The sequence below is a fragment of the Boleophthalmus pectinirostris genome, unplaced genomic scaffold, assembly GCF_026225935.1.
Source record: "Boleophthalmus pectinirostris isolate CB_2022bp ecotype Guang Dong unplaced genomic scaffold, ASM2622593v1 HiC_scaffold_12, whole genome shotgun sequence".
Classification (NCBI taxonomy): domain Eukaryota; kingdom Metazoa; phylum Chordata; class Actinopteri; order Gobiiformes; family Gobiidae; genus Boleophthalmus; species Boleophthalmus pectinirostris.
In genome coordinates this window covers 26711843-26734658 of record NW_026571018.1, presented here as the reverse complement: position 1 = coordinate 26734658, position 22816 = coordinate 26711843, and the positions used below count along the sequence as shown (strand labels likewise).

Below are 22816 nucleotides of genomic sequence, written 5' to 3'. Positions count from 1 at the left end.
CCCCAATGAAGGCCCTAAAGTCAGTGGAGGGTCATCTTCTTCATCCACTACAGAAGGGAGCGAAGAGGAGGACGATGATGATGATTTTCCTGAAGCTTCACAATATAAGGAATTCCTGGTCAGTCGTCGCCGTAGAAACTTGAGCAGGAACAGGAAGTGCTTGAGGAAGAGACAGGATGCCCAGCCTAGTAGCACTTGTGGTTGGCAAAAGACCACTACCACCGGCAGTAGCAGCAACGCAAGCAGCAAGGGCCGAATTCAGTCTACAGGTGAAGAAAAGGAAATACTGCAGGACAATGGCAAAGAGGTAAGAGAAACAAGTTTCATATGCAATTGAAAGCCCAAAAGTAATTAATTTAAGTTGTGGTCAATGTGTATTGCTTATAATGGCTTTGTCTGTAGGATTTAGTCATTGGTAATATGATGTAATATATTTAGACTCCACCAGAGGGCAGCATATGAACATTATAGTATTAGTATTAGCTTTATGTATGCAGTGGTTTTTATCTTCGGCCCTCCTAAGTACACCAGCCAACAGGTTTAAATGTTCACTTTACAATTTGGTCAAATGCATCTCTCTGATAAGAATAACTGTAAAAATTAGTCATGTGTATTGTGCACTGTTGCAACGAATAACTAAACTTAACGCTTGCAATGATAAGATAAGATTGCTATAGGGCTTTATTTTTAGTTTACATTTCTGCCATAGCGCTAGTCACGTTTTCAGGGAATGTTTGCATTGAAAGTGAACAAATATCAGATAGATCACCTTTGGGTCTGGTGGATGCCAGCCTACCCACTGCATCCCCATACAGGATTAGTTTATACAAGTTATATTCATGAATGAAAACAGTCATAAAATAAGAATATTGTGTGCGATTGTGGTAGTTGCTCTAGACTATTATTTTTGACAAATTTTAAGATGATTAATTGATGATTGTATTGCATGTTTGTATTTTAGAAACTGAAATAGAAAGTTCCACATTAGTGTCTTGTTGCGAGTGGGAATGGTCACTGACATTTTGGCAGGTTTCATAAATTCCTCCCATTTTTCCTTGGGCTGCTCCTGGTATTTCCATCTTCAAGCTGCCCAGTGCCAGGTCATTATTCTAATCCCCCACCTGTCGTACTGCACCCCTGTCCCGTTGGCACTGTCCCACCCTGCCCTCTGGCTCTCTTTGTACCTCTGTGCCCCTTATAAACACTTGTTCTTCTTGTGCAGCTTTTGTCTTGCTGTCCCTCTCAAACTGTCACTTATTGGCGGTTCACATTCAAATACATGTAAAGTCAGAAAGGACCCCTTGTGGCTGTGCATTCTTGGGATTTTTATGCTGGGGGTTGTTTCATCACAGTGCATAATGAAGGAACAACTTTCAAATGGGATAATTTAAGGAATTATATATAGCTAAATTATATAAAGCTAAATGAAGTGTACACATGGATTTACTGTGGAACCTACAAAAATGTGTTGGCAGCCAAATTTAGGCTGATATTTAAGTTGCACTTTGTACCGTAATTTTTCTGGAGGAGTTTCTGCCACCTGCTTGTCTCTATCATGGAGATGCTATTGCATTGCCTGAGGTGTTCCACATTATGGTATTAAACTTAACTACCTTGCATTTATTAATTTACAGGTGTTTTATTGCTATGCCTAATGCCTTGAAAAGTAAATGCCTTTTTGCTCTCTACTGGGTCACCTCTCCACAGATCTGAAATTGGCCTGTTGGTGTCACCTGCTCGTTTCTATGGAGCTAGATTGGTGTAATGCTGGAATATTACAGCCAAAGCATTAATATTGCCATGGAAACAGACAGGACAAAAAATGTTGCGAAGACCACTTTTAAAGGAGACTATTGAGGCATATAATAGATTTTACATCTAATAAGGTGAGATAACCTCTTCACATTAAGTTAATGGATGTGACACCTCAGACAGGTCACCGTAAAAATGAAAAGCCCTTTTTGTAGTTAGTATGTTGAGGGTAGAAAGAAAGATGCATTAATGCTTCTTCTCTGTATAGTGAAAGAAAAAAGGCTGATTAACATTTCATGAACTTTGAGAGCACTCACATTAACTACGTGGCTCTGTACTACTATACAGTTGCATTGTTAAATCCCTTGCAAGCCTCCACTTCCCTAACACTTTTTTCCCAAATGAAATTTTAGAAAACTCAAATGTAATGCAAAAAACAAACAAAAATATAGTGTATGTATAATATTAAAAAGCACTATCTCTCTCAATTTCTCCCTGCTATAGGCCTTTTCTTCTGGTATTGTACTGGTATCAGTCCTAGTGTAAACCATGTAGATCCTACTCTTATCCGGACTGTATTACACTCCATATTCCATTTAGGTCTAAAATAGTTTAACACATTTCTCTCTCTTCGTAGTTGAAGCCTGTCCTGCAAATTGTAGGTTAAAAATAGCTCAGAGTACACAGCCCCTCAGTGTCCCGTGAGTGAGATGTGGGGGCTGCAGCTACACAGGAAATGACTGCACTGCCAGGCCGTTAATGTAGATATTTTCTAGACTGGGTTTGGGCATAGGCAGTATTTGTGAGTGGGTGGGTACAGGGGTAAAGGGTGGAGAGGGGGAGAGAGGGGGTTGCATGTATGTGAGTTCTGTTTGGTCTTGAAGCTCCTCAAAGGACCCTATGTGCTGCTATCAGCCTCTGGGACTCAGGGATCAGCCGAAACAAAGCAGTTTGTTCATTTCCTGAAGCCACCAAAAAAGTGTCTTAGTCCTACCAGAGGAGAGGGACAATTCAGCTAAGGGCTAAGGCATGTTACAGCATGTTTTATTACATAACTATCTTAACAAAGTGCTCTTTCATCATTTGTATTCATTTGAGCCATTTTTCTGTTATTTTTTCATATTTTTCATCATTGGAAAAGAGCTAAAAGTTGCACATAACTTCTAAATTGGTTATATAGTTACATTAATCCTGGTGTTTAGTTATTTTGTTAAGATTCTGAGCCACAGCTGCCCAGATGGATGGCTGCCAATCAGCACCTACAGCCCCCTCCGATCATCTTCAGTTACTCAATCTTATTACTATTTATTATGTATTTGATTGATTTTATTAAAGAAAACATTTAGTGGAATAGATGGATGAATTTCTAACATTTTGTTACGTCACCCATATGCTTTTGTCTAGGCAGCTATGGGACCTAATTGACTAAAATCAATTCGACACATAAATATTAAGACAGCACACTCATTAATTGCGTATCAAGAGCGATTTCAGATATAACAGCATCTATTTCTGTCTCCACAACATTGTCTTTCAAAGTTTGTGCCATCTAAAGTCATTTTACCAGCAGTCTCTCCAGTGGTCCTTGCTTCAGTTTGTTCTACAATAATGTCTTTGAGAAGGCGTGACCTCCTCCACACTCAAACACACACTCGATCGAAACTCTAAAACAAAGTGCTCATGTGTGAAAGCCCAGTGTGCAGCCCCATTAATCAGCGCTGCTTAATGAGAATAAAATGCTTTTTGTGGGAGAAAAGAAGGCATCTGTTCAAGAGTAATCCTCAAAATTTTCCTTAGACGTACCCATGTGTGCATGTCTTAGGGGGCTGGTGGTGACTCTATGACACTCCTGATGAAGAAGTTGGATCAGATTAACAACAGGATCCGAGACGCCCCGTCCTCCCCCTCAGACCCCCTCCAGTCAGACGAAGAAGAGCTAAACACTCAGGTATGCTTTATTAAGGGCCGGTAAGATATACAATACTGTGCATATCTATTCCACTAACTTAGACTCAAAACCTAACCTTAGTCTAAATTAACCCATGTCTTTATGTGTCTCAAAATGTGACTCAAATTGCACACACCTTACACACCTTATAAAGATGAAATTGAGTTTTTGAGAGGTATTGCCTGTGCTTCAGTTTTACCTCCTCAAAAACATACCTGGAATTGTGTTTTGTTTCATTCACACATGCTTGAGTAATCCTTTATTATTAGGCTGTCTACATCTCCAAAGCTCAAAATGCTCTGTTCCACCTTATGTCATGTTGTGGTAGTTTTCAAGTTAACAGCTACTTTTAACCTTTTGTTCAATAGAGATTGGTAGTTCCAGAGCAGAAATTATCCAAATGATTCTAGTGAAGGTGTATGGAGTTTAAAAACACAGTGGAACCCCTACTATATTACCACATGACATCACAAGGTGGAACAGAGTGTTTACCGTCTGAGAGAAGAACTCATCTTAAATATGCAGGATTTGCGTATTAAACAATTCCAGATTAATGTTCACGTATAATGCAATAATAAGTGGTAAGGTCCCACCATGTGCATACCAAGCAAAAGTCAATAGCCTTAGACTTGCAGACTTTCCTCTGTTTAAAACACATTAATTACAAATAATAGCTTGAGCCTGGCTCCTCTCCAAATCTGTTGTTTTTCTGCCAGTAAAAGCTCTCTGCATTTGGCAACAACATCAATCTCCCACAGACAGTAAGTGCACAGCTCATTGGCAGTTTATGAGTATTTTAAACTAATATGTAGTGCTGGTTAGTACTCACCATATTAATACCGGTTGAGTAGAGTAACTTTTCAGATATTAATAAAAGCAAAGACACCTTACTTCTAAGTCAGTCATATGTATTTTGGCAACAATAAAGAGACCAACTTTACTTTTAAAGAGATGTTGAACCTAATCAATTCATTTCCAAATGGATTTGCTTATCTGGTTAAATAAATGTTTGTGTGTGAATGTGTGTTTTAACATTTTAAGCTTTTTCTGCACCCCCACCCATGTCTATTTTTCAAAAGCTTTCATTTGCGAAAATTTACATTAGTTAACATAAAAATGTCCTTGGAAATACCTGATTGATCATGCTACTGTATGTGTTGTCTGTCTTCTTTTTTTTAATCTGACCAATTTGAACAACTTTCAAAATATGAGTATAAAGTTGGCTATTCCAAATGTTTAACAGTGTATTTAACGTAATTTTTGGAAACACCTTTGGCTTCTTTCTGTGCTGTACATTCCCCCTGGCTCATTATGCTTACCACGTGTAAATCTACTAACCTCAAATAGCTCTTAAACCAACAAAAGTGAGCCAAAGGAATCCTCATAAAATCAAATATTCTCTTAAAAGAGGCAGGATTTAATCAAAGTAATTTTAAAGTCTGCAGACTCAACCAAACCTCACACATTTCTGACAGATTGGATCACTAGGTTACATAATGTAGTTGTACAAGATGCTAATTTATTCAAAGGCCATGGCACCTCTTTATTCTTGTGTTATCAAAAATTATTTTCCAGCAAAATAGTTTGTGGACACAAATAGGCCTGTCACAGTACCACATTTTAAAATGTGATATACTGCATACATATTGAAATAAATCCATGACCCATTAAGAAAGTCTAATTGTACAATATATTTAAAAAAAAAACATGAGCTACAATAAATAAATATCATAAATGAAACACTTTAGTAGTTACTTTGTATCTATAATATCATAGATGTTATTTGTTCAACCATCTACAGCTCAAATTGTATCGTAGTCGAGAAAAATAACAAAAAGTTCACCACTAGAGTAAAGAAAATTGATTGACCTCCAAAATATTTAGTTCCAGCTATAATTTACTAAACAGCAAGTCGATTTAATTACAGGCAATACACAAGCAGCTGCCAGACAGAAAAGGTACATAATGCACTTTTAGTATTTGCTCATAAAAAGTAAAAACTTGCTAAAGTAAAAGTTAATCTGGCCCTAATAGCTGTAGATCTAAACTGTACTGTACAATACATGGGACGTAATGTATAGTCTTCAGTTGAGCGTTATGATCAATAAAACTAAAGATGATTCGTGCAGCTGTTCACCCTGCTGTGAAAGAGGAGAATGGGCCCATTTATACTGAAAAATGTCAAATATTTATGGGGTAGTAAAAATGTAGTGACCTCAGCCCATATCAGAAATGCATAACCTTTTTATGTCTCAGAGGCGACACTGGGTGCTGCAGCCAACTTCATCCATTTTTAACAAAGGCTGTGTTCGATCTGAAGAATGCTTTGAATGTGAGTGAAACTGAAGTGATTACATCTCTATAGGATATATTCACTCACAGATACCAGCCAACACGGCTCATTAGGAGGAATGTATGTGGTCTTTTATTGGATAGATTCAATATGATTTAATGTGTATTTTGTATTGCTGTAACTATTAATCAGATATTGAATCAATCACATTAATAACTGATTATCTAAATAATTGTTTGTAATTGTCCTCTGGACTATACCATCTCTAAAGCATCTGCCAAAAGCCATTTTTATTACAGTGAGAGCAACAGTATTATTGGAAATGGCAAAAAGGTTCTATGTCTAAAAGCCATTGGTCAGCATTAGAAAATCTCAGTGTACCTTAGAAGAAAATAATAATTTGACTAAATCAATTACTCGACTGGAGAACTATAAATGGTAATATTTTTATATAGCGCTTTTCCACCTTCAAGGTGGTCAAAACGCTTTACAACAAGGAACCACTCACTCACACACCAGTGTATGCAGACACAACAACAGCATTCATCTGTGGGAGCTGAAATCATACCAGTTAACCTGTGGGTCAGTGGATTTGACAGCTCAACCAATGATGTTTATGTAGAGAGCGGGATTCAAACCTGAAACCTTCAGGTGGACAAATGTTCTACCAACTGAGCTACTGACGCCTATTAAATCGATAGTTACAGCCCTAGCATTTTGGCATAATTATTCTCATTTTCTGTTCTCTTCTTTTACGCCGACCTTGCAGGTAAAGTTGACCAGCTGACTTTTACAGTGTTATGCCTGTGAGAGGCAAAGATTCTCACTTAAGGCATAAATAGTAAAAGATTTGTTTCCATTGAATTTATTGGAAATTTAGTGTCATCTCTTCCTGAGACCTTTGTGATTAGTGGATTCATTAGTAACTCCTGAATTTGATATCAAACAAGTTTAGATAATTGATGGTTGTTTTATTATACTTCTAGGTCTATTCAGGTAACAGTTTGGACAAATATGTCTACATCTTTGCTCAGGGTTTACAAGCTAGTAAATCTAGTTATGTTTTTGGCTTCTGTGTTGGATCTCTGCCAAAGAAAGCATCACTAGGTTAGCCAGGAGTTTAATATTATAGCTTATTGCTCATTCAAAAAGGATTCTTTCTGTGATGGCCTATTTTAGGCGATATCCCTCATAAAATGCTTAAGCCACTGTGTTAATGACATTACTGGAAGGGTTTACATGGTCTATTAAAAGTCTTGCATTGGGAATGTACCCTCATAAAATCCCTGAAATTTAGAAGAAAACCAACACTAAAATTAGACAAAAATGAAGTTGGACCTTATTTCTGGGACATTATGTTTTTGACACTTTTTTATAGTTATAAAATATAACATGACCAAATTGAAAATAGTCTCCAAGGCTAAAGCGGGAAGATTGAACACAGACATGCTTTGTGTAGGGAGTCAAAGGAAAAATGTGTGCCATCTGATCTAATTTGTACACTAAGCATGCTGAGACTGGGTGATGCCAAATAAAAACGTTTCACCTGGATCTAGATGTTTTTAGTAAAAAATCTCCCTCCCCACTCCTCTGATCTTTAAGTGGTTACGCCTTTGCCACTGACTCATCAGTCATCACTCAAGACTGATTTTGTGTTGTGGATATTTTAGAGCAATTTTAAGGTGCAGCGTGCAGCTTTTTTGGTGAATGGTCTGCCACCTGTTTGGCTTGATGGAGATCGTTATCTCCATAGAGACACAAATGTCGATAACATATTTTTTAAAAAATAAAACAAGTCAGTATGAATCACTGAAAGATACTTGCATATAGTGAAATATTTCAGGCAAAACAATAACATACAGACAAGCAAGCGCAGATCAGAAGTTCCATAGTACAGCTTTAAAACACTTACATTGGTATCTAGTGTGCTATCAGGCCTTTGACTGTGTTACTGTTTATGACTTCAATCCACCTCCTCTGGGGTTGCCCACACATTTTGGGACACACTGGTCTTTTACATCTCTCCCTGGTGACCCATGTATATAATAGTGATCTCATGAAGTCAGCAACGGGTAGAGATGATGGACATGGTTTGATAAATAGGAGAAGGGTGATGGACTTTGTAATGACTGTGACAAATTCAGAGCCCTAAAACACAGTAATACGACTGAAGAGATATAATAATATAGATATAATATAACACAAGACATCAAGAACAAACAGCATCTGATATTTTATTTTGCTATAGCTCCAGCAAACAAACTTTTTGTTAGACCAATTTGAATATGATTACATTAAACTATATATAAAACTGTTTAAAATACACATTAAATTTTCACAATGGCTTCAGTAAGTCCTTTGTAATTCCTTAAATGTTGTATCTTTTTGAATAAGGTACTCAGCAGATTCCATAAGGTTCAATAAAAAAAAACAAGTTTGATGATTTTTAGGAAGTTTTGCAAAATGTGTGAGCTGTGGGTCTGAATATTTTTCTCACTGTGAATTTGTACAGTGTGTTTTTGTTTTGTTTTTCTGCTTACTTAAAATGATGTTATTACTTTTACTACTACTACTATAGTAGAGTAATCATTGTAAAATTGGATTTTCCATTGGGCTACATCATATTAATAAAAAGGAATTAAAACGGGTCTGAAAACTTGGTCTGAAGTGTCTATTGTAAATCTCCCCTTCCTATCTCTCTCTCCTCTCAGGATGCTCCATCCAGCAGGATACCCGGTCGCTCCCTGAGTCTGGACCAGGGCAGAGCATCAGACAAGCCTGAGCTACAGAGACGCCGCTCTCGCCCCCTCACCCGCAGCCGACCACTCACCCGCTCCTCCCTCTCCTCCCCCATGCACCTGCATGCACGACGGGCTAGGGTGAGTCTATTCATTTGTACATGTAATGACAGCTAATGACAAATGTACTAATGAGCTTTTTCAATTGCTGTATATAATTCTTAATTACTTTGAATCTAATGTTAAAGGTGCATTGTGTAACTTTTCTGGTGGAAGGCCCATCAAATAATTTTCCTCATAGATGCTTTGTTTAGAAATGTTTCACATTATGGTATCCTTTTTTATGTTCATGGAGACCAAACCAGACCAAGTTACAGGTCAGCTCTGTGGAGAGGCAACCCCGCTCTCAGACAGAGTGTATATTTTTCTATGTATTTTTGAGTTATAAAACCACCTCTAATTGAACAAATCTAAAATAGAGCTGTTTACTGTCATATTGTGTAACATTCCAGGCAGAGAATTGACACATCCATAGAACCAAGCAGGTGATGGAACCGTAACCAAAAAGTTACATAGTGCACCTTTAACAAAAGACAAATATACAAATTAACATTAGAGTAAAAAAGAAAAAAAAAACTTGTTATCTCTAAATATAGATGTACCTCAGTTTCCATGGTGAGTATCAGTTTGTTTGAACAAAACCGCTGTTCACAAACCAAACTCCAAACAGCTGATTTCCAGTTGTTTTACATCTGTGGATTTTTATATCCCTGAATTAACTAAATGCTAACTTAGGCATTTTCCATCATAAAGAATAAACTCCCAAAGATTGACAACATGTCCACTGACAGACCTAGATACATTTCTCTATAGAGCACTTTGTCTAAATTTAGTCTTTCATAACAAGTAGGTTATAGGCGACTGCTGCTTCTGTAATTAGACACCAACCAGGGCCTGGACTGATGAGGTTATCACTCAAAAGTCAATATGGCAAGTATGATTTATTTCAGTCATCAATTCTGTTCATTCATGTATTACCTAAATTGGAGACTATTTAATAAGTTTTAATTTAGTCAATGTCATTCATAAATATGGATCTTGACACTTTTAGGTTAGAACAAAATGAAATGTAAAAAATATGCTAGAATTACCATAAAGTCACATTTCAGTTTCTGTTATTTATTATACACTTGAATCTTTTCCACTTTTCCATGTGTGTGCACCATTTTATTTTGACATAAAGGCATGACATATAGCAGATAGGCCCATATCGAGTTACTGTTCAATATATGAGCTGGAACAATACATTTTGGAGCTCAAAATATATTGTATATACAATTTCTTTAGAAAAGTGGGGAAATTTAGGGTATTTTTGTTTTAACAGAATAACATTTGAGCTGTAAAAGTTGAATAAGTGACTTCTAAGGCTAATTATTGGTACATGGTATTTGTTTCAGCTCAGACCTTTAAGAATGGTTTACTGGGATTGTCTAGCATTATTGTTACTGTGTCAGTGGCAAAAGTAGTTTCATTATTATCATTTTCATTGCAGTATATCTCTGCAGTATATTGTGCTTCAAAATTTGTTATCATGGCCTAATGGCTGATACTGTATTATGCCAGATGCATTTTATAAAACTCTATGCACTGACCAAATTGCATCTTTGTAATCTAAACCAAAATATATTCTTTTCTTTTAGATAATGGACATGGTTTGATAAAGAGGGAATTTTGTAAATAGGAGAAGGGTGATGGACTTTGTATTGACTGTGGCAAATTCAGAGCCCTAAAACACAGTAATAGATATACTGAAGAGATATAATAATATAGATATAATATAACGCAAGACATCAAGAACAAACAGCATCTGATATTTTATTTTGCTATAGCTCCAGCAAACAAACTTTTTGTTAGACCAATTTGAATCCGATTACATTAAACTATATATAAAAAATGTGTTATCATGGCCTAATGGCTGATACTGTATTATGCCAGATGCATTTTATAAAACTCTATGCACTGACCCAAATTGCATCTTTGTAATCTAAACCAAAATATATTCTTTTCTTTTAGTATATTTTTTTAATCCAAGACTGTTTCACCTTATCATGTAGAATAAATGTTTTGTTGTATTTTTCCATTTGTTTAAACCTGGTCTCTGGCTCCGGGCTTGAGTCCAGTGTCTCTGCTGTTGTGTCAATACAGTCACAGTAAAAGGATGAGGCAGCTCAAACCGCCCCAAGAAATGCAAGGTCATCTCTATCAGAGTCAGCACTGCGGCAACAAGAGCTACTACAGACAGACCTATTCAAGCCCACATAATGCGAGCTTTAAGCTAAAAGTTGGATCTCCAAATTGTCAGTATGACATCAGAATTTGGTGGTTTAAGGAGCCTATTGTTTGACATTTTGAAATTGTGTGGTTTAGTGAGAATTCTATAGTAGGATTTGCCTTTTGGTTAATATCTTGGTAATTGTTAATAATATAAGCAAAACCACCATTCATTGAACGAAGGTAATCATTTTCTTGCAATAGTATGAACATGTGTATCATTACTGAGTCTGCATGATGTCATCAATTTAAATAACTTGGACACATAGAAATAATTTGACATGCTTGTGATGCCATTTCCATAAAATATAGTTTGACTTTTGCATGTTTCTTTTTAATAGTGAAGCACCCATAGAGAAACATGGATCCAGTTGTCAAGTTTTTGTAGCATGACTTACTTACTATGCTTAAAATGTGCAGGACTGAATATAATCAGACTGAAATGGAACCTTGTCATGATAAGCAGGGAACTGCCAAAGACCTTTTACAGCTCAAAATAGTGTATGTACATAGTGCTGAAGGCTGAACCAAAAATATGTATCTGTTAAGTGCCACAGGGTCTTTGGGTCCAGTTATAGTGGTGAGTAGGACCAAGTGTGTTTTCTACATCATTTAACTTAAGATCTATGGTTATTATGAGCTTTAACCGATTTTGGTCACAGTTCACAATAGGACACAATTCATACTTCCTTTGTCAGGGTAAGGTCTTGTCTAGGCATCCAGGATACATTAAATGAATTGCTTTAGATATATGTAATCTTTTGATTTTGAAATTGGTTCATGGACGCATCCAAATCTAGTAGTACAAAAAATCTGCCTAGGTAGAAAAGCATTTATTTACCTGACTGATGTGTTGAAACTGCAAAAAGTCCTGGGAAGGTCTAAGAATGATCTTAAAACTATTTAAAAAGTACTTGAATTTCTACCTCTGGAAAAGCTGCAGAGCCTAGAAGCCCAAAATTGAAGGTACACTTTATTACCCCCCATAGGGAAATTGGTCCTCTGCATTTGGCCACTGGGGCATTCTCAGGAGCAGCTCTCAGGAGCCCATCTCTGTGATTACCTTAGGTAGAGGACTGTACCTATGGTGCGTGTTTTGTGTTGATGGGGAAAACGCATCCAGATATGAGGAGAACATCCAAACTCCACACAGAAGGGCCCAGGCGACTCCAGAATAGAACCCACAACCTTCTTGCTGTGAATCGTGAGTGCTAGCCACCGTGCCACCGCAATGCGGCTGAACCAAATGTAACCTGTCTCTTAATGCCTTTTTCAACATGGGGAGCCTGCCCTCCTGATCTCTGAGTGTCAGACATATTACTGCTGCACGTGTGGCTCGTTCATGTGTTTGCGTTAGGGTTGCGCAACATTTTGCAAAATGAATGTTCTTGTGATAGCAGTATGCCCATCTGATTAATGTACAACAATAACATTATCAATATAATAGTATAACAAATAACAGTGTAGTGAGAACAGTCAAAAAAGGAGATGGCTTTTTAGCAGTTCTGTTTACTAGTGTGTGTTTGTGTTAGCATTTGTAGTTCTAGGGTATCATGTCCAGCCCTTTGCTAAGATGTGTATGTGCTAGTATGTGTAGTCCCTTGCTAGTATGTGTAAGTAGGTAGAGGAGCAGCGAGGGGCCGTGGGATCAGACCCAATGGTGGAGCAAGCGTTTATTTTCTCCGGACCGTGACTGATAAAGTACAGCTGTCCAAACTGACACACACTGCACCAGATGCCTATTGTCATTCAACACCGAATTTAGAGCAGGTTTTGTACTACAGTGTATCTACACACTGATCACAGTAGCTTAGATTATCACTAGGATCATCTGTGTGTTTCTTCAAGAGTTTAATATGGACTGGAGATCTGAGCCGCGATTATTGCTACACTGACACTGAACCCTTGCATCTCATACTCCTTTGTCTATTGATAATACACCAAGGAGATGTGGAGATACATCTCCCTGGACATTTGGTACAGATCCTCTTTGGGCAACTTTTATCTTTATTGGTCATTACTAACAGTTTTAAAGGGCCTATATTATTTTCTGATATTAATTAATTAATTAATTAATTAACAGTATTGTTTCCTAATCACAAAAGTACCTAGAGCTGTGTTTAGTTTCATTCACACATTAACACATAAATCTTACATCTTTAGGCTGAGCTCTTCTCTCAAACTAAAAACTGTGGTATTACACGAAGTGCTCCAATCTGTTTTTAAATTCTGTACATATTCACTACAATCATTTGGGTGATTTCAGCTCTGGAGTTGCCAGGCTCTACTGAACTAAATGTTAACTTGAACACTACCACTTCATGACATCACAAGGTAGAACAGTGCATTTTGAGCTTTTGAGATGTAGACAGAGTAATAATAAAGGATTACTCAAACGTGTGAATGAAACAAAACACAACTGCAAGTTTGTTTTATAACATTGCTTAGCTCACAAGAGTCAATTTGGTGTAATATAGGACCTTTAATAACTTGAGTATATAATCTATGATCAAAACCAATTCTGAATGGTTGCAAAAACAGTTTATTAAAGTTCAGAATAACAGAAATTTTCAGTGTAATTTCTCAACAATTTTGTCCAGTTCATTCATGTTCTGTGCAAGGTGCAGAATCCCAATGTGTGTGTAGTTATAATGTAAAGTTATTGCATAGAAAGCCAATAAATCTTTAAAATTATTATTACAAGCACAAAGTGTAGACTGGAGATATAAGCAACTATTATTACTAAATCTCACCGTGAAGCATTGCACGGCACAGTTAGTTCTTTGTCTAATCCCTGATATCAGCTCAGGCTTTGCTGATGTCCAGTAAATGACCCAAAAACATCAGAAACATGACAAACTCACTCAGTGCCTGCGTGTAACCGAGAAACTGCAGGTGCATCATGGGTAAATCCCGCTCTGGTCTGGTTTGGGGGTTTTCCTCTGCTTCATGAGAGTCTTTTATTGAGACTGTGTCATCAAGTTTCACTCTGATGCAGAAATAAATCTTGGCCACTCTTATAGACTGTGTGCTCAAGGTGTGTGTATGTGTGTAGTTCATTTGACCTGTTCATTCACTCAAATTGGTTGTCCAGTAAAGAATATGTTTCAGTCTAATAAAATTATCTTATTGCTTTAATGAATAAACACGTTGTAATATCTAATCAAATCTCAATTTAAAACATTTTTAGCGAAGAGTCTGCTACTTGTTTGTCTCCATGGAAAATAAAATATTGAACAGTATAGATTAAACCTATTTATCACGCTACATTACAGTTCAGATCTATGGAGAGTCACCCCCATTCACACAAGGAATTACTGTATTTTTGAACAACAGAAACACCCGTAATGAATAAGTGCTAGATGGATATGGCTAATGTCAGAGCATGGAACAGTCCAGGGAAAGCTATAAGATAAGATGGAGACAAGCAGGTAGCAGAGCCTCCTCCAGAAAGTTGTGCAGTTCACCTTTATAGTCAGCCAAGATGGTCATATTTATTTGTTTAATTGTATATTTTTTGCAATTTATATATATAGCTTGCAAGAAAACAAGAACTGTGAGGACCAATCACCGTTGTCCCAGTTGTCTCCCACTATAATCTCTGTACAAATCCTATTGTATTGCTTTTTATATTATTAGTTAGTTGAGTCACTTTCATTGTATTTTTAACCGCACTGTTCAAAATGTTGGTTCTTTGTACATGAAGTGGGTTTAATTAAGATTTGTGGGGCATTTAGGAAGACTTGATTCGATTGGACGTCTCTTATTAGGCTAACAGAGTCTCATCTATTTTGATTAGTTTCTGTGTCATGTCCTCATTTTCTGTCTTGCTTTTCCAAAACCACACTGAGCCAAAGACACACGTGATGCCTCTCCTCAATTTCCTCCTTTAATTTAATTGCATCATTTATTATGATTTAAAACAACTGCCTATGAGAGTGTCTTGTCTCACTCTCTCAGGCGGATATCCCCTAATTTAGGAAAAAATCTGCAGACATTTCTCAAACTTCCAGTAAATCCTGATTTAATGTTGGAGTAAATAAGCTATTAGGGGTCTTTCGGGTTTCAACAACATAAACAGGAAAAACGTTTTGTTTAGTTGGACTAGTCTTAATGTAGGTCGATTTCTCATACCTACTACTGCAGAGTTTGTCTCTTTTGGCTACCATCACGTTTATATTGACCAGCGAATGTACTCCAGTATTTGTATTTCTTACTCATTTGTGTATTTTGTCTGTTTTATCCTCAGGCGGCTGGGAGGATGACCATTGGATCGGCAGCAGGTAAGATGCAGTAGTTTAAGTTTGTTTGAAAGCGTGCGTCATCAGAATCCCTTCACTTGGATTGTTTGCATTCCCTCTTTTGGGACAAAACTAGTCTTCTGGGAATATCTCCTTCTGGAGTCCGAGCCAAGTCCAAGTGTCAAACATCCGCCACCCACAAGGAATGATGCACTGCTTCTGTTTCAACACATTAAATACAAACCAGACTAGAGTAGACCAACTGTGTTAAAAGATTACTATAACTGTGTATTTTTATAACACATTTGGATCAATTTACATGTCTGGGAATTTTCATCACATTTGTGTTGTTCTTGATGCTTTGAATAGATATCTTTGCAATCTTTGGCGAGTGTCAAGACCAAAACCAAATTCAAACACTCCCTGAAAAGTATACTCTTTGAATCTATGCGGGACTATTAACCAGGTTAAATAAAGGAGAAAAAATAAATAACACAAAAAGCACGCGCAGTTTAAAGATCTTTGTAAACCTATGTTCATGGGTATTCCGGGGTCATTTACAGTCAGACACAAAATACTTGTGATTACATAGTTTACTATATAGCCACTTAAAAAAGCGCATGTTACCAAACCATTCTTGTATTTCTCCCTCTGAGTTTCTCTGTTTTTCTCCTGTGGGTATTTCTCAGACTCAGGTTCCCAATGGTTGAGATCTTGGACTCCACACACATGATTAATGAGTGCAGGTCTGACCCCGTCCCATATCTCCAGTCCTAAGACCGAGTCCTTTTGATTGACAACCACAGGCGTCCTGACGACTGTAGCCAGTCTATGTCAGCGATTGTTTATTTTGGTGTAGTTTGTATTCGTCTGTGTCTATACATTGTGGGTGTCTACGATGTGACACCAGCACAGGTCAGGATCGCGTTACTGTCAGCGATAGTCCATGGAGCAGAGTTGCATTGTGGGTAATGAGGCCCCGGGGTAGCAGGGAGGTCAAGGGTCGTGGCGTCAGCAGTTGGAGGTGCCGGAGAAAGTGTTTGTGTGCTGTAAGTGACTTTTCAGTACACTCTCAGAGCATTACAAACATGGCGGTGGTGAGAGAGGAGCGCAGATTAGACTCATTGTTTGACTTGTCTCGTGTCGACTTGTTTTCGGACTTGAGGGTGTTTATTTTTGACCCAGATACAAGGAAACACTTTGGACCTTTTGACTGAAATCCTGTCTAATCAATCAGTGTTGGGGCGGCCTGTGTGGTCCGGGTCTTAACTCAAAGAGACAGGATATGATATGGTCATATCTCTGCACATAGCTCACATGCACTCGCTGCGCCGCAGATAAAATGGGAATTCCTCACTGGGTTTCTCTTTACCAGAACAACGCATACTGATGGAAACTGTGGCCTCATAGTGGTGTGGCCATTTTGAACCGCTTATAAACAGAACATTTGGCACTTTTTAAGAAGTTCTACAGTAAACACGCATTATAATAAAATATCACACATGCTCACAAAAATACCCTTTAGTGCATAGTTTATTATTGTAATAATTTGTAAATGTAAAATACTTTTTAAATTTACTTTTTTTTCTCATATTGATTTATTACAGTTTTTCAAATTCAAGTAGATTACATTGTATTCTTCAAAAAAAAAAAAAAAACAGATAAACCAATTTAAATATACATTTTGATTAAAACTGATTGCACAGTCCTTTGACCTAGACTCTAAGAAAATATTGATATGGACTTTTTAATATTTCCCACCTCAGCCAAACATTCAACTACATTGGATTTTATAAACAATGAAATGCAAATTTGTTTATTCAAAGATGTGTTTTCAGACTGAACTCTATGAAAATTTGCTTTCACTATTCTTCAACGCCTCTGGAACAATCAGTCAGGAACAACAGGCAACTGTAGAGTGGAACTCTGTAAGATAGTTTATGCACCCCTTTCTTGGAATCAGATATTTTTTCAGTTTCAAATTTGGTCTTTCATAACATCTTAAATATAGCCACCTCTTGAAACCTCTATGAAATATCGTGATCCTTCTTACTGGAAAGCCTGATTATTGTACACATTACAATCCGAGATAAGACCTCATACTCCTCTGTTTCAAATTTGTACCTGTCTGTCTCTTTACCTTTGATCTCTGGCTGGACGTCAGTGATGTGTGAGAGGAGGTGCCTGCCATGACGGTATGTGGTTTAAATTAGATCAGCTTTGCAGCCTGTAAAATGTTTAATCCCGCAAACATGAAAGGATTTATTTTCAATACATTTTCCTCCGGGGAATTAATATCTGGAGTATTTTGTGTAGTATATGATTTAGCTGTTTTGGTTCAAAGCATTATTTACTTTTGGACCATCTCAGCTGTCTTGGCTTAGTCACACAGCACGTGCAGGAGAAATAGATTTTTTTCAGTATCTTGACCTACATTTAAACTTACAGAAAGAATGCAATATTTTCAACCATAGACTAAACCACCCTTTTGGACTTTTGGGTGTTAACCTGTTGCTCTTGTTTATAGATAATGAAATTTGTCTGTTTTTGTAATTGTGAACTTTGAATCCAAAACATGACCCTTATTCCAGATGTTTTGTGTTCTAAAATAGAAACTAGTCCCGTTCCCCATGTAAAAACTTGATTGCATTTAGTTCTGTCCAAATAATTTTTTAAGGTATAGAGATGATTCTCTGCCCAAACACAGAAGCATTATTTATTTTTAAATGTTGATAATGGGTCAAAGATTTCATGCATGAATGCAGGGTTAATTTAATGTTGGGGTGGACTGAAATTTCAGTTAAAGAGGGAGTATTGTGCAAAATCAATTTTTGGATCTTTCTACAATTGTGTAACATTGTTCCCTCATCAGAAACATGCCTGAATAGGTCATCCATGCATGTTTGAGCAATCTAGCAATCTCTGCACTGTTCTTCCCTTCTTTACAGTATGCAGCAGTAGTTCTGTCCAATGCTCAACAACACACAACAATTTTCCATAAATATACAATAGCATGATACAAAACAATACACCATAACTTCACAAACCTGATGCGATGTGCAGTAGTTTCATTAGCGAAATGCTTGCTGATTATGTTTTGATGGGGGAGTGAGCACGGGAAGCTAAAAGAGGGGGGATTCAGGGCACCAGAAAAGTGAAAATGAACTAAACAAATATATCTTATGTATTAGTATTTAATACTCTTTAAAAATTGCAAGTTTTTGGATGTTGGTGATAAGGTTCAAAGATTCAGCAAATGAGAGAACAGCTTTGTGCTTCCATTTTTATTCTTTCTCGAGTTCTAAGCTTTAGTACACTTTTACACCAGTTTTAGCCTATATAGCTTTTCCTCAAAACCCAAATGTTTTCTCAGAACTGTATATTTGAAAGCAGTGATGCTATTTGGAGCCATTGATAAGCTTCAGATGACCTTTTGCTGACCCGAACACACATGACGGAGTGACACACATTCCCGTCTTTTTCACCCCTATTGAGAATTATGGAAGTCTTCTAATCCTGGTGACTTTTCACATTATTACAAAGCTCTCGGGGGGGGCGCCCTGTGGGTAATCTCGACCTCCGGCCCATGAATCCCTTTAGTGCAGTCCCCTCCATGTTGGTAATATGTTTTTAATATGTCTGACTGCTGGGATTTGGCTGATGTGTGGCTCCAGCGCACTCCTGACCCACTCAAACCTGTGTTTTTCTCCAGGCAGGGAGCAGATTTAACCCAAATGTTTTCAGACACATAGAGAGGGAGAGTCAGAATACTTCATCACAATGCACACTGACCCTATAGTCTGATCATGTGGTAATGTGATATGTAATTCTCTCATTTTCTGTCAATATTCTCATTTTTCCCAATATGCCTATTTCTTAAATACATTTTAACAGTTCCATATAACGATTTGGAACAACTATAGATTAATACTGGCAACCATCTTATTATAGCAGACACTTTCATTTGTGTTGAGCATAGTCCATTACCGATGGATACATCTGACTAAATCTGTACGCAATCATTCATTTCATTATATTACATATTTGGCTGTGTAAAAACATAATTGCTTCAATCTCTGGAATGAAAAACACAATAGATGAAAGACCTGATGTGAGTAAGATTGACTGGTCAAATCAGGTTTCAATAGGAATCATATGGAATCGGCCCATACATAAGACAAGGCTCAAAAATACAGGCCAAAACCCTAACACATAGACAATGGTTTAATCATCTAGCCTGACTAAACCTATTGGTCAAGATCTGGAGTCAGGCCTTCGGGTGCTGCACTGCGGTCACCCACTGCTCCTCCTGACAGGTTGTCCCAGTGGCATTGAATGATGGATAATTTGGATCAGTTTCTCTACAATAGAACAGTAATGGATTCCTTAAACTGTTTATATTACACTGTTACACTGTTTTCTCATCACAAGAACGTATCTGGAGTGTTTTTTTTCATTCACACATGTTTAACTCACAGATCCTTCATATTTAGGAGTTCTTCCCTTGGAAAACACTCTATTTTGGTGTCATGTGAGGTGGCATGTGGTAATACAAGTGCTCCACTGTGTTTTAAACTCCAAATTTCCAGTCTCTATTGAACAAAAGGTAGGTAGGTGTTCCAAAAAAAAAAAACTGAAAACACACACACATTTTTTTGTAGCGGTGCAAATGCAAGGAGCAGCAAGACAAAAGCGAAAAAATGCATAGCATAACACACATTTTTAAATAACATTTCAGCAAAAAAAGCCTTCGTCAGATATTTTGCTTTGGACCACAGTAAAGGGTAGGTGTTAACATGAAAACTACTGCTTCATGACATTACAAGGTGGAACAGGGCATTTTGAGTTTTGGAGATGTAGACAGACTAATAATAAAATTGTTACTCAACATGTGTAAATGAAACAAAACACAACTCTGGGTATGTTTTTGATGAGGTTACAACATTCTAACGTGGCTAAAATCTCACAAGAGTCCAAGAGTCTTTTTCTTCATCAGAAATGCATAACTCACTTGTCTGTCATTAGGTCTGATATACTTCTCTCCTGCCTCTGTGTTTTACCTCACACAGTTCACCAGTCAGCTCCACAATTAACATGCAATGATCTTTTACGAGATAATGAAGGTGGCTGTGCTGTTAATGCATTTTAATGTGCCCACCCGCGTCACTACTGTACAGACTGAAGATACAGGAGGTCCCTCTTAAACCCACTGCCTGGTTCAATGTGGTCTACACTAGAAAAAATGCATGTCTGGATCTAGATGTAGATTTGGCTTTAGTCCACATGTCTCTTCATTCTTTGTCCATGTTTATATGCCCCTGTCTGTCTGCTGTCTCTTATAATAGAGATAATGGTTTTGATTGGCCTCCTTCTGTCTTATTATACCTGCAAGCTATGTGTCATTATGTATATGAGTACAATGAATAACTGCTTTGAACCTGTATGCCATTTAGAGAATGCAGCCTTGATGGACTCGTATTTTTAACTCTAATACTATACAAAAGAGCTATTTATGGTTGTATGTGAATAGATTAGCACTTAAAGTTTCCATGTTTACTTTGTTCCTAATAGTTTCTATATTTATCATTGTTTATTAACCCTAATGCCTTTTCCGTTCTGTTTATGAGTTTTTCTTCAAGTGTTCCCTGTATTCAGATCCCTCTAATGAGCCCTCGAGACCCACTTTTGTGAATTGGTGCTGGTTGTGTTTTCATGTCACATTTTTGTGTGTTCACGGTACACAGTTGTTTTTGTGTGTGGTCCTGCAATCCAACACAGCTCTACAGGGAGAGAGCTCGAGGAAGGAAGGAAGTCATGGTGGATTTTCCCTCTAAAAAATACTATTACTACATCTGTGTTTCAGCTAAAATATGTGACGTTTAGGACTGAGTTTTGCTATCGGCTGTCATCTACTCCCATGACCTGTGTAGTTTCCTCTGTGTCCATTAACCATTGTTGGTGCTGCCCCAGGTCCTGCTACTTCCATACCACACGCTGTAGCCTTCCACCCCCACCCCAGTCTCCAAATACCAGACACAGCACTGTCTAGGCCAGTCTTCAACATTTAACCTTCGGATAGCTACATTGTACTTTTTAAATACACTTAAAAATACACTTGCAACAGATTAGCCATTAGGAATTAAGGCTAAGGGGTCTAAAGCCTGGATAATGCATAACATAGGACTTATTAGTCAGATACTGTTCTTTCATTTTGTTCTCATGGGAGAAACTGTAGTTACTCAAGTAGGGATGGTCTCAAAAGGCAATAATGATAATCTTTGTTGTTGTTGTGGCAGATTAAGATGTTAATCCTTGGCAAGAACCACAAATTGAATTAAACACAAAAGTTTTAACAAATAATGCAGAAGCAGATGGTTGAATTTCTCTTTAGTCTTTAAAGCTACATTTGATGCACTGAGGACAAATGACACCCTGACGAGAGCATCTTTAGAAAAAAATCTCAATATTTTTTCAGTATTAAAAAAGTACCCATATTATCACAGATATATTGTCCATCCCTATCTAAATCATGATTCAAACCTCTCTTTGTATGCCATGTGGCTATAGTCCATTGTTATGGCTATTCTGTGTGTACGTGCAGCTTTAGGTTTAGAGCCAGGAGGTATAGACAATGTCAGGCATCCTCTGGTCACGGCTGCAAGAAGGAAGTTGTTGTTTGTTGCTTTTGGAGAGTGAGACAGAGGACACTTTTTGGATTAGCTCCTGACCCACTTTTCACTTTGGCCCATTTTGAGAGGGACCTGACCAGAGCAGCATTCCGCGATGGCTGCAGCAGAAATATTGACAGAGCCACATTGATACTGTTGACTCAAGCTCGGGTGCGTTGATAGATGTGACTTTGGCTTAAGGTTGGCCTGTCTCAGTCCTTCACAACCTTTTTATGAAGACACATAAGGATAAAATAATAAAACACATACTTTCTTCCACTGGTACTGCATTCAGTCCTGTCAGCTGATCTATATAAAATATCTGCACAGGAAAATATGAATTATGGCATCTATAAAAATGTTCCACCTCCACTAGAAGCTTAAATGACTTCACCAATATTCCAAATAACAATCTTGCTGTTTTTGTGCTATCTTTTCTCACGTCTTTAGTTGCAGCTGTGATTTGCTGACTCTTGAGTTTGTTAAAAGCCTTTTCGTTTGCAGGGAGCTCATGCCAGTCATGCTGTGGCTGCGCTGCATCAAGGCCAAGAGGGTCAAGTCAACAAGATCACGTCTCCAAATTAAACTGACATACAGTAAGTATTGAAGCTTTTAAAAACACACTATCCTATGTGGCAAGATGCTTTAATAAAAAGCATAGCTGGGGTTTTATAAATATTGTATTGCAATTCATTGTTGTTTTTTCACTCCTCCAAGATATTGTATCTAGTGCACCTAGATCAGATTGTAGATGACATTAAAATATACTAAAGTAACACAAGTCAATGCACAGAAAGATGCAGTGGAAGTGAAAGTGTAAATAGAAAAATATTTCATTCAGTATT

At 37.4% G+C, this 22816-nt stretch overlaps 1 protein-coding gene across 1 annotated transcript; it reads left to right on the top strand.

The window, feature by feature from the left end:
• The first annotated feature begins 5 nt into the window (after positions 1-5).
• LOC129407397 (uncharacterized) lies at positions 6-22594 on the top strand. The gene is made up of 6 exons (XM_055148253.1): positions 6-19; positions 124-307; positions 3575-3700; positions 8705-8872; positions 15312-15345; positions 22476-22594. The coding sequence occupies exons 1-6, from the start codon at positions 6-8 to the stop codon at positions 22559-22561; spliced, it is 612 nt and encodes a 203-aa protein (XP_055004228.1). The 3' UTR covers positions 22562-22594.
• The last annotated feature ends 222 nt before the right edge of the window (positions 22595-22816 follow it).